At 41.3% G+C, this 18691-nt stretch overlaps 2 protein-coding genes across 2 annotated transcripts; both read right to left on the bottom strand.

The window, feature by feature from the left end:
- Positions 1 to 1273: 1273 nt before the first annotated feature.
- Positions 1274 to 4780, bottom strand: LOC137272484 (uncharacterized). Its single transcript, XM_067804865.1, has 2 exons — positions 4639 to 4780; positions 1274 to 1914 (listed from the first exon to the last, which is right to left on the bottom strand). Exons 1-2 carry the CDS (start codon positions 4778 to 4780, stop codon positions 1274 to 1276), a joined length of 783 nt encoding a protein of 260 aa, XP_067660966.1.
- Positions 4781 to 10501: 5721 nt separating this feature from the next.
- Positions 10502 to 13211, bottom strand: LOC137271750 (uncharacterized). Its single transcript, XM_067804156.1, has 2 exons — positions 13070 to 13211; positions 10502 to 11082 (listed from the first exon to the last, which is right to left on the bottom strand). Exons 1-2 carry the CDS (start codon positions 13209 to 13211, stop codon positions 10502 to 10504), a joined length of 723 nt encoding a protein of 240 aa, XP_067660257.1.
- Between the last annotated feature and the right edge of the window lie 5480 nt (positions 13212 to 18691).

Below are 18691 nucleotides of genomic sequence, written 5' to 3'. Positions count from 1 at the left end.
TGCCATGTTATCCGCATGCCTGAACCCCCTTTTACTGTATATATGCATAGGTTAAGTATCACGTCACCATGCTGAGATTTGTTTTTGTGGTAGTTCGGTGTCAGCCTACATGGTCTAAAATTACTCATCTTGATAGGTAAAGGTCACTAGGCGGCCATCTTGTACATGTCATTCGTTCCTTGTTTGAACCATGGCAGGTCAACAAGTTCAAATAGACAGGAGTTAGTGAGTGAATATGTTTTTACACCTCATTTATCAATGTTCCACCAACATTACTGAGGGAGACACCAGAAATAGGCTTCACACATTGTACCCTAGTGGGGAATCGAACCCCGGGTCTTCGGCGTGACGAGTGGACGGTTTAATCACTATGCAACCAAGACACCCTCATATGAACAGGAATATTGCCGAATTAGTCTTCAGTAATCCTTGCTTATCGTAAAAGGTGACTAAGGCGATCTGGTGGTCAGGCTCGGTGACTTGGTTGACATATATATATTATGACATCCTATTTGCGTAGATAGATGCTCATGATCTTAATCACTGGTTAGAATGGTGCAGACTCGATTATTTACAGACCACCGCCATGTAAGTGGAATGCTGCTGAGTGCGCCGTAAAACTAAACTCACTCAAAGAGTCAGGTGGTTTCTTTATCACAGTGGGTGACCCCAGAAATAGGCTTCACGTATTGTAAGGAACCGAACCCGAGCCTGAGTCGTGACTCAGTCGTGGCTTTACCCATTACGCTACCGCCCCACGTCGACCTAGATGTGCAACTCTTTCACATCGCTTGACCGTTCTTTTACATATAATGAAGTACAGATCACAAATTAAAAGATAGATCTAATCAATTTTATTTAGATCCATAGATATAAATGTGTTTGCTTTTGAACCTCCCAGTGACATTTCTAGATGACATTTTGTCTGTCCAGTGACAGGTAAGTCATGTCGTTGAAAGTTTTACAAACTATTTTTTTTCCAGAATAAGAGTTAGTTGGCACTATACTATTCCACAAACAACAATGATCGTTCATAAACTGACTGTCATAAAGTGATTTTCATCAATATTGAATATTCTGCTGACATCCCCGACCTCCGTTCGTGAAGTCTTGTACAGTGCCAACTGAACCATTACCAGGAGTTTCACTGCAATCGAATATATAAACAATCAATGATCAATATACTTTTATTCGCATATTAACCATAGCTGTATTGACTAGAGATTCTAGGCAACTCCAACGTGTGGGTATAAGGGAATGAGATCGATCTCCCTTAGTGAAGTCCAAATCCGTCAAGCCTGCCGTAACTTCCGCCATAACTGTTTCCGTTGCTGACCTGACCTGGACCTGTCTGGACGATCTTAGCTTGACCGTATTCCGTCCTTGACCTCTTGGTGTTGGGAAGGAACTTGAAACGACGGATGACGTTGCGATGTGGTCTGCTCAGGGACTGGAATTCGATCTGTGGGTGTCCGTTGTTACAATGCTCGCACAGCCTCACCTTGTAGCCGTCGTAGGTCTGCAGGTAGCCGACGTAGTCGACGGACGTTGTAGTCTTCACGGGGATGATCTTGACGAATGGTAGAGCGATGAAGTACTTCTTAGCCACTTGGTAGGTACCTTTCTTGTAGTAGTTCTTGATCATGTGTTTGTTGTCCAACTCCCATTTACCTTCGTGGAATGACTTTTGATAGACTGGCTTGGGAACATCGTAAGTGGATTGGAACCTGTTGAAGCCTCCGCCGTAGGACTTGCTGTACCCGCCGTAGCTGCCCCTGGATGCGAGTACGTTTGGACCGTAACCGCCGAAGATGTTGGGGACGTTGTAGCCATAGTCAGCAGAGCGTTTCTGTATCCCATCGCCGACGTCGCAGTTATCGTCATCGTTATCATCGTCATCATCGACTTTGTCGCCTGCATACAAATAAACCCGATGTGATTCCCAATAGGTTTGGCTAACCAAGAAAGTACTTGTACAAATGTGAAGACGCTCAACACATCAACGATTAACTGGGGTGGAACATTTGATAATCCGGTCAGCCTGGTGTATATAGAAGTAGTAATTACTCATGGGAACATATTTTATCTCCAGACTGGCCATAACAATTAACAAATCGTATTTTCTTCTGTAGGTAAAATGTGTTGATTTACATGCTAGTTTTATATTCATATCTATGATATTCTTGTTGCCTTCACTGTGCTTCGTTGACAGGCTTTTTTACAACTTATATGTATTTATCGCGAATATATAACTTTTGTTAGTCGCAAAATGGCTGAAATTTTGCCGATGTAACTGAAAATCGCTCACTCACAAACTCCATTGCCCCGGGCTAGAATATTGGCCTTCAGCCACCCATGCTAACCATAAAGGCGCCTATGCTTGTCGTATGACCCGACCAACGGGATCGGGTGGTCAGGCTTGCTGAAACATGCCATCGGTTCCCAATTGCGCATATCGATTTTTATCCTTTCCAGACTTTAGTATATATAGACCATCGCCATATAGCTGGAATATTGCTGAGTGTGGCGTAAAACTACACTCTGTTACTCACTCACTCCACATACCACTGGCAAAATGTATCGAAAAGCCGGACATGGGGTTAGTGATGTCGAATACATACAAGAGCCTAAATAGTTACGTAAGCTAAATTAGGTTTCAAGGGAAATGTAAACACTATCCGTATTGCCTAGATCGATGCTAATGCTTTTGATCACGGGATTGGTCCAGACTCTATAGTTTACAGTCCGACGCCTTATAGAATATGGAATATTGCTGAGGGCTGCAGTAACACCAAACAAACCAGTCAAATCTCTTTTGTATCTTTCATCGACCACGAGAACTACGCTAAAGCAGTCCGTAATTTTTCGGTATTGTGTCCACACTATCCATCAAACGTTTAGACCCCCTAGTGTAAATGTAGCCATATATTTCAGTCAACGGATCTAACCTAGATATTGCAGAATATTCCATTATGTTTAAAGCTGTTGTCTCCACATGAACTGATGTATTGTATAAAAAAATCGTAACGTTGAAAAGATTATTGTTATGAGTTCTGTGTAATGAAAATCAGTGAAAATGTGCAAATTCTTAACAAACTTTACACCAAAATACAGCTGTTCGCATGCGCGATATTTGCACGTTTTTCGGCAGTTTGGTGCACGATCCTCGTGCAATTTATCTACATAACATTTGCAGTCGGTTTCCCCAAGTTAGTGGAGAAATTCATTTTCGATGTAAACATTATATTTAAATATAGTGAGTGCTTTAATGTGAGGCTTATGGGTATATATCTAAATCTACATGTCAGCTTGGATGTGGGAAGATAGTCTGTCTCGGATATTTAGAACTTACGGTTTCTCACTAACACATAATTTAATAATTATAACACAACAAAAAAGAAGTTTGCATCGTCACATGAATTCGACAGACCAACTCTGACGATTTGTCTAATAATTTTGGACGCCCGAATGAAACAAAATAGTTGTATAACAAACAAGCATCGTGATGTAGTCACTTTTTGCTATATTTCGCAATGTTGGGCCACTTGGTGGTAGAACAGCCACTTAATAAGCAAGCGTATGTGGTGACATTTCAATTTCACACGTGCAACACCTGGCTGTTCTACCAGGAAATGTGTGCGAGAGCAATTCATGGGTCTCAAATGAAATCAAGAGGACTGTAAGTGAATCACGGCGGGGCCATGGTGCTTAAAGATATTGAACTATTATGCGAAACAGGATTCGAACCCACGAGGTTCCTGAGGGATGCAACGCTGCACAGCGAATTGTGCCGTTCCGTGAGTGAGTGAGGGAGTTGGGTTTTACGCCCCTTTTAGCAATAGTCCAGCGGCGGAGGACATCAGAAATGGGTATCAAACATTTCCCCCCATGTGTGGAATCGAACCCTGGCCTAAAACGTGAATCGCGAACGCTTTAACCAATCGGCTATCCCCACCGCCCCGTGGCGCTTTGACGACGGGCACCTGTGTCACCCCTTAGCTAATAGCATGAGATATGTAGCATATGGTATGCTTGGCATTACACTTTCGTAGTCAATGTATCTTCTAGTATTTTTCTAGGTTGCGTCCCGGGAATCGAAACCGCACTCTCAAAAATAGTGACCAAATCTCAAACACAGGGTCAGGAATCTAATCCATTCAACCTCTTCGACTTCCTAAAAAACGTCATCAAATTGAAATCACGGTCAGAAATTTTGCATACTGCGAATTGATACGGCCAACAAGTGCGAAGACCTGGGCACAAAATCCTTTTTAGAAAGTTTCAGATGTCACTGAACAAGAAAGCGTCAATCCAAATGTAACTGCTATGACCACTGTACCAAAGAACACATTCATGTTTCGTAAAAGCCCCGGTGGCGGTGAGGATCATTGCTATCTGGTGTCACACGTAACGTGTGCGTTTGGAGAATCAACAGACAAAAAGTACAAAAATCTTCACTGTAGTGTAATTCTAAAAGTAACGGTCACGGCAGCAATTATAATGTACACTTGCCACACTCAACCCCTCAATACTAAAATTTTCATTTTTCTGAGAAATTTTAATTCCGAACATAACACGTTAAAAAGTTAATGTAAATCAGAAAACAAACCATAAATGTGATAAATGAATATTACTTACACCACTCAGACAAGAGTTCTGGGAAGCCGTCGTCTGTGGATTGCCCTTCCACTCCCGAATCCAGACATTTGGAGTTGTCGGCGACAGAAACAGACAGCAGCAACGCTGAACCAAACACGAGCAGGCAAAGCGTCGATCTCATCTTGACATCCGTTTACCCAGACTCAGGAGAGGGGATGAATGAAACGGCACAAACCTCTTAATATATACCCTTGGATTATGACCCGAAAAAGTCAAACATTTCAGCTATAGGTCAGCCTTGATTTGGGAGCAAATGCTATAATTGTCTCGTATATACCACCCCCACCTGTCGTATTTGAAGATAATTATCAGTGTTTGCTGATGCGACAGATTGTTAGTTTTGTATACGATAAATGTATACATATAGTTGCCAGGATATGTGTCACATACGACGTGCGTCGATGTATGTAGAATGACTCAAAGAGGAACGATATTTGGGGTTTTTAGTTTCATAGCTGAAGACAAAGTTGTCGAACAAAAGGTAAAACGTTACCCATTTAGCTCCAGGTTCGCAGAATGGTTTTGAAGCTTTTGTCATTCTTCTCAAGATCTCACTTTGGATTTTCTTAATTTTTCGTACCCTTTGCTTACTTTTTTTCAGGAACACTCAGCGCCATCATGGCGTTTTGTTCCTCCATATGGGTTGTTGTCAAAACTAGTTTGCTTTCCACACCGTTTATTTCGGCTGATTGTCATTTATAACATTATGTTTTACAACGTTTTTAGTCGGTCAAGCATGCTCTTTTTATCAGAATTTCGAACAGCTCAGTCAAAGTCTCAGTAACGCTTTCAAGAAGTTACATGGTAAACATGTGGAGGACATTTCCAAATTTGATGCACCAGTGGCAACAAGGATGTCCGATGCAATTCTTTATTTTGACTTATGCCATACGCCTCCGTATTATTTTAGGTGAACACATGACTAGACTTAACGTATATGTTTATGACGGGTGTCACCTTTTCGCGAACACCTGGTGTCATCTCTGTTTCACAGTGATTCATAAACACATTCTCTGTAATCGTATCACATGGATTGTCTGCTTCAGACCGGTGTTGTATACAAACATCATACAGCTGTAATCCTGCTGAAACGAATATCTGCTCATGATATAGTCACAGCTGTACTATCGAGTCTTGTGCATATGGGAAGGTTTTTGTCGCGTCTATTTATATATGCCATTGTAATCTCAGCATTATAGTTTGGCATGTAATGATTTCTTAGGATAGAATGTCCTTCATTAAAGCATGAAAGAAGTGATTTCTGTGTTGGGTCCCAACGGGCGTGCTGAAATGTTTGATCGTCGAATCTTATCGCAAACACCCTGATTATGGTTCCAGGATAAACAGCGCCCTACTCTCTTTTGTTAGACGTTTACCTATACTATGCATCAAGTCAGATGTGTCACCCGAATCATGCTGATGTCACATAAACACTTTCAAAGGAGGGCTAAACCAACCACGCATTTACCATTAGCTCAGGCTTAAATCATATTCTAATTCTAATTTGTAACAATTTAAATACAGAATTACGCGTAAATGTAAGAGACAACTGTTTCTAAGTGTGATCTTAAATATTAACTCACTTATTTGCTTTTCCTAAGAGAATTAGCGATAGCCGCAACAGTATGTCGTTTATTGGAAAATATATCTTCAAATTCGGATTACTAAAGATCTTGGTTTAAGGGTCGGTAAATCACAAATAGACGATACTTCAAAATACTTTTCAAACAAAATGTGTCCATTTTTCAACTTCATTCCTTATTAGGCTGTGTACCTTCTCCACATTAGTTGTGTATTATGCAAACAGGTTTCTATCACACTAATCTAATATCCCAACAGGCCGAGGTTGAATCACTGATGTGAAACCCACGAGTGTGGGCTATGTGGGAAAATCAAATTTCCAGTTATGGTAACCATCATGGTGAAACCAACGTATGAAACTGAGAAATCAAGAATCACAATCAGCATACAGTCATACGCTATTTGTGACCAAACTAACAAAGAAGGACAGGATAACAACCATAATTCTAGGACTCATAATTCAGCTTGGTGTGAAACAAGTTGTCGACATTAAAACTCTCTTACGATTTGGAGAACACTGTCCCTGAGTATTGGGGTCCTGGTTGGGCCGCTATATGGGAGTGTGTGAGGTGCGTTTTACGCTGCTTTTAGCAATATTCCAGCAATAACACGCGATGGGGCATTACAGAAACGGGCTTCACACACTGTACCCATGTGAGGAATCGAACCAGGGCCTTGATCGAGACGTGCGAACGCTTTAACCACTAGGGTACCCCATCGCGGCCCTCCATCTCACCATCATCAAATATTTGAATTTGGTTTACGTATCTGAATGGCATTCACTTTACTTTCTCAATATTTGTGAATCAAGAATGTGTAAATGTACAATGAAACAATTCATTTATAATTGAAGTTTTTAAAAATTCATTGTTGTGATTCTACGGAATGCTTTTCTTACATTTTTACATTTTTCTATAGCGTATTTTAAATGTATTTTAGAATTTTAGAATCCTAAACATTTTTATCATTAACAATAGCGTGTTAAGTATTTTTATAATTATATAGAGTGTTTCAAATACATTTTTATAATTATAAAGAGTGCTTCTATAAAAATATTGCGGGAGTACCTGTGCACTTTGACCTCACTTTCTGTGCCCATGTAGCCGCTCATTATTTCTCCGGCACACACCTCCTGTTGTTTGGATTGGATCAGGTGTGCTTATTCAACAAACCCATAGCCCTTCCGTGGCGTTATATTTGACATTTTAACACTAAAAACATCCGAATTGTTGTCTTTAATTGCCCATTGACTTATTCAGTGTTGGCATTAATTCAAATTACAACTCCCATCAGTTGATGAATACTTAATGTAAACGTTTAAGTGCCACGTTACATAGACTGTTATTTCAGTGTCAGAACGTTTTCAAACGTCTGGTTTTTTTTTTAGCAAATCGAAGTTAATGAGGCCGGACACACAAGGTGATGTTGTGTTTGCTGGAGGCTTTTCCATACTGCGATTTTTCATCTTTAGGATCTTGAGGTTTGACTTATATGGCATGGGGTCAGGCGGGGGTCTCTAGGCCCTTTGTCTTTGTATCAAGGTGTGAAGCAGTCACTCGTTATTGCAAAGGGGGGTACTGTTGTTATCCATAACACGTGTCATGCATTCATATGTTCAGGTAGAGTCATGGCTGAAATTTATTGTATCACAGCATAACATTCACACATGATACGTGAAACATGATACTCGCATTTACATCACCATTCATGCTACATTGCGGACATTTGCGAATAAACTATAAAAGGAGCCCACGTCTAAGACCAGAATGCTTGGGGAAGCCCACATAGCTGATAATTAAAATCAAACAAAAAAGTAAACCAAAGGATTTTACTGTCTGCACTCGTTTAAATCGAGTACGGGTACAGCAGTGAAGGGTCATCAGCTGACCGTTTCAGCTGGTTCCCATGGTAGTATCTGGAGCTGCTCATTTGTGACGTCATTCTGACCTACGTCACAGTTAGGAGATAAACATCATGTGTTGGTCAATTTCCGGGTGTTATTGAGTATTGGAAGCACGGGAATGCGTGGAACCGACGGCGTCAGCCGGGGGTTTCAAATGAAATATTCCCGTGCTTCAAATTCTCAATAACACCCGGAAATTGGCCAACACATGATGTTTATCGACATTGTAAACAAAAAAGTAAACCAAAGGGGTTTTAATGTCTGCATTCGTTGACATCGACTAGGGGTACAGCAGTGAAGTTCCCATGCTAGCATCTTGAGTTGCTCATTTGTGACGTCAGATGTGTTCAGATTACGGAACACAGTAACTTTTGGTTTACAATATGATTTGAATGACGCCAAAACTGTTGATGCCACAACAGAACAATTGTTTGCGATCCCTCAATGAGTCAATACGCAGCGAAAAGTCTAGCAGTTTCCGGGAATCAAATACCATTCGATCATGTTTTTCAATCAATCAGATTACAGAACACAGTGACTTTTGGTTTATAAAAATTCGTCATATTTTGACTGACTGGATACGGTTTTACGGCGGATTTAGCGACATCCAAGCAATATTACAACGGGGGAAACCAGAATTGGACTTGGTTGTGATGGGTGTTATTTCTGCTTATAAGAATGTCCATATGTGAAGACGCCTTGGGGTAGATAGTGAATATGCTCGCCAGTTATACGCGGGTTCGATTCTTTTCAGCACAAGAGGCGCCCTGCCGTGATGTTGCAGGAAAATTGCTGACGCCATACCCTGTCGCTCGCTCTCAATTTGAGGTGCTATTTTTTTCCTCCAGGTTTATTCAACATGAATAGTCCGTGAAAAGGAAAAGTGTACAGAAAGTATGTTGCGTCTCTACGTTGAATATATGCATGTTCAATTGCTTGGTGTAGTATACAGTCTATACCTCGGACATGAGCATGGTGTGATATAGCGTCTCATATATAGTGTATACTTTGGGCATATCTGCGGATTGGTTAGTTTGAAATAGCATCTATACCATGGACACGTGCATGAATTAATTATTTATCATTACCTAGTGTCTGTACCTAGGGCAGGGGCATGGATAGTTTGACTTGAGCTAGCGTCTATACCTTTAAGAGCACGGATCGGTTGGCAGGAACTAGTATCTATACCTTTAACTTGAACAAGGATCATTTGCTATGAACGTGCGTCTGTACCTTGAACATGTGCAAGGGGTGTTTGACACTGGCCGCCTTGTGCCCTTTAGTGTCTTGTATAAGGCATATACCTGCGGCATAACCATTGGTTGCTTGGTGTATTATAACGTCTTATATAAGGCATATAGTTCGACCTTAAACGTTGGTTGCCTTGTGTCCCATAGCGTTTTATATAAAGCATATACTTCGGACTTAACCGTTGGTTCAGTGGTGTCCTGTAGTGACTTAAAAAGACATATATATCGGACATAGGCATGACCCGCGCGGCGTCACAAAGCATCTCACACACGATGTATGCCTTGGACATAACTGTGGTTTAACTTGGCATGATATAGTATTTATACCTGCGTCGTTCTTCTGGGGTTTTCGGCACGGCATCGGCATGACTTCTTTGGCATGATGGAGTGTCTCTGACATAAAGAGTGAGTGAGTGCGTGAGTGCGTGAGTGCGTGGGTGCGTGAGTGCGTTTAGTTTATCTCCGCTTTAAGCAATATTCCAGCAATATCACCAGAAATAGACTTCACGTGGGGATTTGAACCGGGGTCACAGGCGTGGCGAGCGAACGCTTTAACCACAAGGCTACCCCACCGCCCATGTGACAGAAGAAGGCTTTGGGAATGACATAGTGCCTGTATTGTTTTGTGTACTATCATGTTTATACCGCCAGTGACATAACAATGGATTTCGGGATGAAATAGCACCAGTATCTCACGACATATCTGCGGGATGCTTGTGAGGATATAGTGTCTCTTCCTAAGACAAGAGTATGAATTGTTTGGCATGAAGTGGGGTCTTATGGAATTGTTTTAGGACGAAATAGAGGCATGATGTAACACATTATATTTTTGTCATAAGCAGGGATTGTTTGACCTTGCAATATCGACCGTATTCCATAAGACCCCGAGGGAGTTGAAGGTCAGTTTATTTCAGCAATGTTCCAGAGTTAGGACCTTAACTTGCATTGTGGTGAGTTGATTCAAATATGACACACGAACAGGTTTGAACAGACTGCAATAATTTATTGGACAAAATGACAACACAAGAAAATGTGTCTGTTACACAGTCTAACAGTCATATCTAACAGTCATGAAGATTCTTGTATGCTTCAAGCAAGATTCCATCAATTATTTTCCAAGAAAATTTGCGTTGAGGAGATTATCTTCATCGTTGAGGCGGAGTCGGGGGATGTAGGCTATACGCCGCAGCACTCTGCCAAAGGGAAGACTGCTATTAAGGGTCAAGGACAAGCAAGGGAGGGCAACGCTGTTGTGATCCACTAGAGGGCAGCCATTTGCCATCAGACGAACCTGAGCCCCAGGTATTCCATAAACATTTGCGATGTAGTCAGGCTGAGCAACGTTGTGGGTGACTGACGAGGATTGGATTACCTGGACATTAACGAGCGGAAGGACTTGAAAATCGGACAGCGCGTCGGCGTAGTTGGTGTTGAGACGGGCGTAGTTGCGGACGAACAGACGAGTCTTGCGGACGGTACCGGCAGGGGTAAAGCTTTTGAAGAGGCGGTAGATGGGGAGGTTGTCGAAGCGGTTTTCCACGATGGGGGTGTATGGGTAACGTCCATATTTGTAGAGGTATCTGGATGAGTAGGTTTCACCGAGGTAGGCGTTGTTGATGAGGTTGCCAAACGGGTAGTATTGGTTTATTTGTCGCTTCTGCCTGTTACCTTCCTTTCCTTGGCGGTTCTCTGCAAGACACGAATAAAATACGAATGAACATTGGTTAACGCTTATTTTAACGAAATCCTTGCAATGTACAAAATAACATAAACTGCAGGGATAATCAAACTCACCAATATTTCCACTATATGGCAGTCTGTATACAACAGAGTTTCGGTGCTGTTGGGTTACAATGACATGTGTCAACAAAGTCAGTGAGCCAGACCACCGGATCCCGTAAGTCGCCTCTTAGGACAGGCATGGGTTACTGAAAGATTAGTTCTAACCCGCATCCTCACGAGTTACCAAGCTGAACAACTTATACACCCATTTTGTAGCTGGCTTAATATAACTCAGGCAGAAAACTGGTATGTGACGCAGGTATGACCATTGTGTTTTGGACCTTAGGTGTACAGTGTTTCGAGGTCTGTTTTGATGATGTTTTTTTTATGTTTGTATCGAATTCAGTTTTTAAGTGCACATGTTCTCTTTGCCCATCGGTACCTTTGTCAAATCATTCTGATTCTTTAAAGTATGTAGTTGATTCAAATTCGTTTATAAACCCAGTGTATAAAACTTCAGTCAACACTGGATTTTTCATTGATAAATTCATACATGTTCGCTACCTGCACAAGGCGTTCGGTTGTATATGATGCTGCGCGAAAACTCGAAAGACTACCGAAGAAGGTTTTCCGTGTTTAGAAATGTGTAAGAAATGCAAGATCAGTGTACAGCAACTTCTTAAATAAGAATAACACGACGTGTGGGAGTGGATGCTCGTTCCTTCATACACTCTGAAACGTTGTGTTACTATAAAGAAGTTAACGACCATAAAGCTTACTTATTTATGCATTCTAAATGTCCTTCAAAGATTTAAAAATGTATTTTCAAATGCATACTACGGTTCAAATGCGGCTCAGAACAATGCTTCATTTCATGTAAAGTATACTTTTGACGTCAGTCTTAGCAAGTTGGAGTTCCTTTTTAAATTGGTGTTAGGGTCTTGGTGCCAAGAATGTCGGGGTCGATTGTATTACTCCTTGTTTCCGTCAATGGGAAGTCACTCAAACCTTGACTGGAATTCAGTCTCTTGTTTCGGAATTTTTAAATGGAACTTAAAAACAAGAATCTAGGGAAATGCGACAAAGTAAGGGGGTGACTGAATTACTAAGTTTTAAATTATTACTATATCACCCGCAACTACCCCATGGTAGAATGTGCAAGAGACACTGAGGCATATCCCGTGGAATGCTACCACATTCAAGCAACAGCAGGTCTGAGCACCCGACCTCGCATTGGCTTGTGGCACAGAAGAGGAAAATATGAACAAACGTCGCCTTGGACATTTGGGCACCCCAAACCTGTACGTTGCGCAGAGCCTTTGACCTACAGTAGCGGGAGCGGGGCTAACCAAACCTTTAGTTCATGAAATCACTAAATCCCTCCACAGGCGCATGTTACTCAGTTGTGTTATGTTTCGCTATTGACGCATGCTACTCCGTTGACGTATGCTACACCATTGACGTGTTCTACGTCACTAACGTAAGTTGTTCTATTGACGTACGCTACACCAGTGACGTGTTCGACATCGCTTACGTAGGTTCCTCTATTGACGTACGCTACACCATAGAGTTTTGGTACATTACTGGCGTGTGTTACACTGTTGACGTACACTGAAGCATTGAGTCGTGCTACATTACTAGCGTATGTTTCTCTACTGAAGAACTCTACACTATTGACGTATGCTACTCCTTTGACATATGTTACTCCACTGACGTATGTGACAGTGACGTGTGCTGCACCATTGACAAAAGCTACTCCAATGACGTATGCTACGCCGTTGACGTATGTTACTCCATTTACCTATGTTGCTCCACTAACGTATGTGATCACTGACGTATGTTACTCCATCGACGTATACTGCACCACTGACGTACGCTACATCATTGACGTATAATAAGCTAGTGACGTATGCTTATCTACTGACGTATTTTACAACGCTTAAAAAGAACTTACTTGTATCATATGCCTGCTGAAGAGTAGCAAGGCAGCTAGTCTCATCAAGGTCTTCATCGATGTTGCTGTCGTCCAGAGCAAAGGTCAAGGCCACGCCCACAAGGAGACAAGACACCAAGACAGCAGCACGGAGAGCCGACATTGTTGTTTGGAGATGATATTCAGCCACAGCCAACAGAAACAGAAGAACCCAATGTGAGGATATTCATAATCACAGGGATATTTATACCCAACACCCTGTAAAGGAAATATTGAAAACACTTCAATTATGTCGGGGTGCATTTCAGCTGTCTCAGATCAAACAATTGTAAATTAACAGAGGCAGCATTTCATCACATAAAAGTGGTCTTGGATTGGTCCTTGTGTTCTTGAGATCTTCAGATCAAGTAGAACAGGACTAGAACTTGCCTCCCATAATTGAAACCCACTACCGCCCAATGATTAAAGGAAAAACAGTTGATACACATCTCGAAACAGACCGTTACGTCTTGACCTTTGGACCAAGAGGTCGTTGTGCCACTTGAGAAAAATGCGAGGCACAGCAATTGAGCACACAGTATACGAAAGTGTAACTACGGGGACACAATTACGTACGGTTTATCCTTATGTCCACAAGGCAACAGCGCAGAGATCGTTGTATCACGTTACTGACGTCGTTAGTGGACGTTATATGACGTTGATTCAATCCAGAATCTAATCCAGAAACACTACTATTTCCATAACTGCAGGCTGTAGAAGTCGTTAACGAGGTCGTACTGTCGCCGCCAACAACGCGTAGTTTGTTTCAACCCGTGAGATTTTATTTATATTTTTTAATGCGATTTACATACAAGCTGGTCGATTAAAAGGATTGCAAAAGTTATAAAAAATATATTTCCCATCGTTATCCTGGTATTAATATGGTGTAAGTTTATATATAAAACTATTCTCTTTTGTCATTACCGCTGGACCCAAAAATTGGACCCGACCTTAAAATTTTCTAAATATGCTTTACGACAGAGAAAATACAACTTTTACTGTCAAAATGTGCGTAAATGTTTCAACTCATAAGGTTTGACTTTCTATTTGAGAAAAGGTGTAAACTGGAAAAAAATATAATTAATGTAGCCAAAATGTGATAACACTAAACTGAGTTTAAAAATAACCTATACCTCTCAATAAATTGTAATTATATATGCTTTAGCTGTAATTATTTTAAGGTAGTGATACTTTATATAAAGTGACCCGCTTGTCAGAACACGCAAAATACATCTACATGGTTTTGGTGACATAAACTTAATTTGATTCAAAACTTAAAAAAAAATCAGGTGAGGTGAGGTGAGGTGAGGTGAGGTGAGGTGAGGTGAGGTGAGTTTGGGTTTAACGTCGTACTTAAGAAAGCTCAAGACACAACAATGATACCTATAACATAAGAGGCATTGAGAAGCTGCTATGATGAAAAGGAACATTTTTTTTATAGATAGACAATTTCTTTATTGCAAGAGATGCGACGTTTCGGTGTAGATTCTAACACCGTTATCATTATCTATGCTTCTATTGCAATAAAGATGTTGGATGCGTTGCAAACAACCAATCGCTTTCACTTGACAACGGAGCGCAAATTTTTAGTCGCTTGCAATCGCAGTAATCACTGGATGAGGTCGCTTCGTTCTTAAACCAAAATGGCGGCTTAGGAAAATTTGAATATTATTCGAAGGTTGAACACATTTGTTCGGCTGCCAAATTTACAAAAAAACAAAACAAAACAACCCCCCCACCCCCCCACCCCCCACCCCCACCCCCCACCCCAAAAAAAAATACCCAACCAACCAACCAAACAAACAAACACAACAAAACACAAACAAAACAAAAAACAACAACAAAAAACAGCTTGCATCCCAGCATCCTAAGTTGGTTACACAGGTTCAATGTAGTCCTCAACAATCATACATTTATCACTCGTCATCGAGACTTTCCTTATACGTTCTTTATTAGCGCCAGACGAGCAAACGGTAATCGCTCCACCATTTTTTGTTGCGAGCTCGGAATAAGCGACTCATTTGCCTACTCTAAACGATTTTCGGCTTGCAACGCACCTGTTGTCTATCCATACAAGCGTGTTCCTCTTTATGATACCTTTATCAAACAGTTCTTCAATAAGTATCAAAGTATTACCTGTTTTTCAGCGACCAACATAACTGAGTGTATTCCTTGGTTATTAGGGCTGTAACGATACATCAAAATATCGATGAACAGAAGTTTGTGAGTCTATGATAGAAATTAATCGATGGTAGAAATAAAACTATCGATGCATTAATAGTATGTGTAACTGTCCATAGTTTAGTACTTGACTTGCGTTGATAAACACGCAGTGCAAAATAGGATGTTTGGGTGTATACTTGCAGCTTCAATGAGTTTAAGAACTGTTTACGTGCTCTGTTTCAAGTGGTTGTTTTTAAATGAGACTGAAACTACTCAAACTGTTTTTTGTTTCATTTAACCTGTACATTCATTGAGGAAATGACTTCAAATGAGACATTTCAAGTAGAAAAAAAACACTACTGCAATAAGTATTGCAATAGTTGGTCACACTACACTATCGCTATCGCAGTAGTTGTTTCCACCTTAGTAGTTAACGCTATAGGCTATAAACCAGTGTACGAGTTAAGGACTAACAAATTGTGTCAAACGTGTACGATTAGACAGATGGAATAATGATGATTGCAGTGTCTGTTTCAGTCATATTACGAGTACTGGGTGAAGGAAGTGAAGGCAATGTGCTCTACGGAGGACCACGTCGATATTCTATTACTGTGCAACCTTTCGGTATACAATTTAATACCGTTTTAATACCCGTGAATATGCCCGTTACTCTGTCGTGTGTGTGTAAATATTGTGATTATAAAATCGCATGGTGGGATTCAAATCAGACATTTTGTTTTGGATTTCTTGTCTTTATGACACGTCAAGATGCGGCTTAGAATTGTTATTGAACACTTGATTTTCTGGTCCAGATCCGAAAATTTACAGTTCTATAGCTTGGATAATACTGAGTCGTCTGACTCTCATCGTCTTTCATTCTCTCTCTCTCTCTCTTTCTCTCTCACTTTCAGAAAACGTTTTGGGGGGTCACTTTCACTCTCATTAACTCGCCCCTTCTGTCATTTTATGTCACATGGGTACAATTTGTGAAACCGCCGCTGTGATATTGCTGGACGTTGCTACAAGCAGTGGAAAACAAAACTCTCACACTCATTCCATGCAATGTATTATGCAAACTTGTGGAGTAAGTAATGAAATCTCTCTCTTCCTTTATCTGTATATCTCACTTGTAAAAGGATATACTGATGGCTTAATGCACCTTCAGCAAAACAATAACGTGCTTTGCAGTTAAGATCGGACAAAAGTCGCTACTTCCGTAGTGTATAAATACAGCTTCACGATCTGCCTTCAACAGAAATGAATGAGTAAGTTACCCTTTTACTCTCCCTTTTAGATCGGTGTAGGTCCCGGGGTAGAATAGGCCTTCAGCAACCCATGCTTGCCATAAAAGGCCACTATACTTGTCGTAAGGTGACTAACGGGATCGGGCGGTCATGTTCGGTGACTTGGTTGACACATGTCATCGGTTCCCAGATGGGTAGATCGATGTAGGTCCCGGGGTAGAATAGGCCTTCAGCAACCCATGCTTGCCATTAAAGCCACTATACTTGTCGTAAGGTGACTAACGGGATCGGGTGGTCATGTTCGGTGACTTGGTTGACACATGTCATCGGTTCCCAGATGGGTAGATCGATGTAGGTCCCGGGGTAGAATAGGCCTTCAGCAACCCATGCTTGCCATTAAAGCCACTATACTTGTCGTAAGGTGACTAACGGGATCGGGTGGTCATGTTCGGTGACTTGGTTGACACATGTCATCGGTTCCCAGATGGGTAGATCGATGTAGGTCCCGGGGTAGAATAGGCCTTCAGCAACCCATGCTTGCCATTAAAGCCACTATACTTGTCGTAAGGTGACTAACGGGATCGGGTGGTCATGTTCGGTGACTTGGTTGACACATGTCATCGGTTCCCAGATGGGTAGATCGATGTAGGTCCCGGGGTAGAATAGGCCTTCAGCAACCCATGCTTGCCATTAAAGCCACTATACTTGTCGTAAGGTGACTAACGGGATCGGGTGGTCATGTTCGGTGACTTGATTGACACATGTCATCGGTTCCCAGATGGGTAGATCGATGTAGGTCCCGGGGTAGAATAGGCCTTCAGCAACCCATGCTTGCCATTAAAGCCACTATACTTGTCGTAAGGTGACTAACGGGATCGGGTGGTCATGTTCGGTGACTTGATTGACACATGTCATCGGTTCCCAGATGGGTAGATCGATGTAGGTCCCGGGGTAGAATAGGCCTTCAGCAACCCATGCTTGCCATTAAAGCCACTATACTTGTCGTAAGGTGACTAACGGGATCGGGTGGTCATGTTCGGTGACTTGGTTGACACATGTCATCGGTTCCCAGATGGGTAGATCGATGCTGATGCTGATGCTAGATTGTTATGATCGCAGCCACGTGACTGGAATATTGCTGAGTGCGGCGTAAAACTAAACGTAATTACTCACTCTCCGTTTTATACCGCGTCAAACAATATTCCACCAATATCACGGTGGGGGACACCAGAAATAGGCTTCACACAATATTAGGGAAACGAACCCGGGTCTTCGGTGTGAAGAGCGAACGCTCTAACCACTAGGCCACGGCACCGGCATACATTCTTTGGAGTGTAGACCATCATCAAATGTATCAATATCACATGGTATAAGTGAGTGAGTGAGTGAGTGAGTGAGTTAATAGTTAAGAATGAAGATTTTATGGATATCAACTTCTTCTTTGAAGGGCATTCTTATGCATTTCACTTCTAAATGCCCTTCAAAGAAGAAGTTGATATCCATAAAATCTTCATTCTTATGCATTTCACTTCTAAATGCACTTCAAAGACTTGAGTTAATAGTTAACGTTACATCGGCAATCGCTCAGTCATAACGTAACGAAAATAATTTATACAACATAAAATATAAACATTTTGAAGAGTAAAACCTGTAAAACCCTGGAGTATCACTGATATGATTTTCATATTGTGACTGGGGAAAATATAAATCAACAATAAACGTAATTGAATTAAAATTAACTTAAATTTACATAAAACCTGTCGACGAAAGACACTGGAGATAAATTATCAGAGATCTATAGAGAATATAAACTACCATGTACCTTTTAAAGTCACACTCCGACGCAGCGATGACTTGCATAGCATTACTGCCACAGGCTAATTTGCATATCACGTGACCAGACTTTTCGCTAGTTTGTAAACAAATGCGCATATTCATTAATAAGCTGAGACTGGCATAACGCAAGCGATTCGGCAAGCTTTTCATTTTGTTTTGCACTGTTACGTAAATATTCGTCTACCACTGCGTCTGTAAGGTTTGTGACAATACAAATTTCTTTTGTAAACCTGCTGCATCTTTTGCTCCTTGTAAGGGTTCGATGACAGCACGTCGAGTCATCAACCCACAAAGGATCGTTGCGCAAATCGAAATAGTGTTACACGTTCTAGGATAATTTCACAATGAAACTGGACCATTT

This window comes from Haliotis asinina, chromosome 2, assembly GCF_037392515.1.
Source record: "Haliotis asinina isolate JCU_RB_2024 chromosome 2, JCU_Hal_asi_v2, whole genome shotgun sequence".
Taxonomy (NCBI): Eukaryota; Metazoa; Mollusca; class Gastropoda; order Lepetellida; family Haliotidae; genus Haliotis; species Haliotis asinina.
This window is presented reverse-complemented; position numbering and strand designations above follow the sequence as displayed.

Bases quoted from the DNA above. Each gene is read 5' to 3' on its own strand.
- LOC137272484 (XM_067804865.1), bottom strand. From the start codon at position 4,780: ATGAGATCGACGCTTTGCCTGCTCGTGTTTGGTTCAGCGTTGCTGCTG. The intron at 1,915-4,638 runs GTAAGTAATATT...ATTTGTATGCAG, and splicing joins AGAACTCTTGTCTGAGTGGT to GCGACAAAGTCGATGATGAC.
- LOC137271750 (XM_067804156.1), bottom strand. From the start codon at position 13,211: ATGTCGGCTCTCCGTGCTGCTGTCTTGGTGTCTTGTCTCCTTGTGGGC. The intron at 11,083-13,069 runs GTAAGTTCTTTT...CGTGTCTTGCAG, and splicing joins TCAGCAGGCATATGATACAA to AGAACCGCCAAGGAAAGGAA.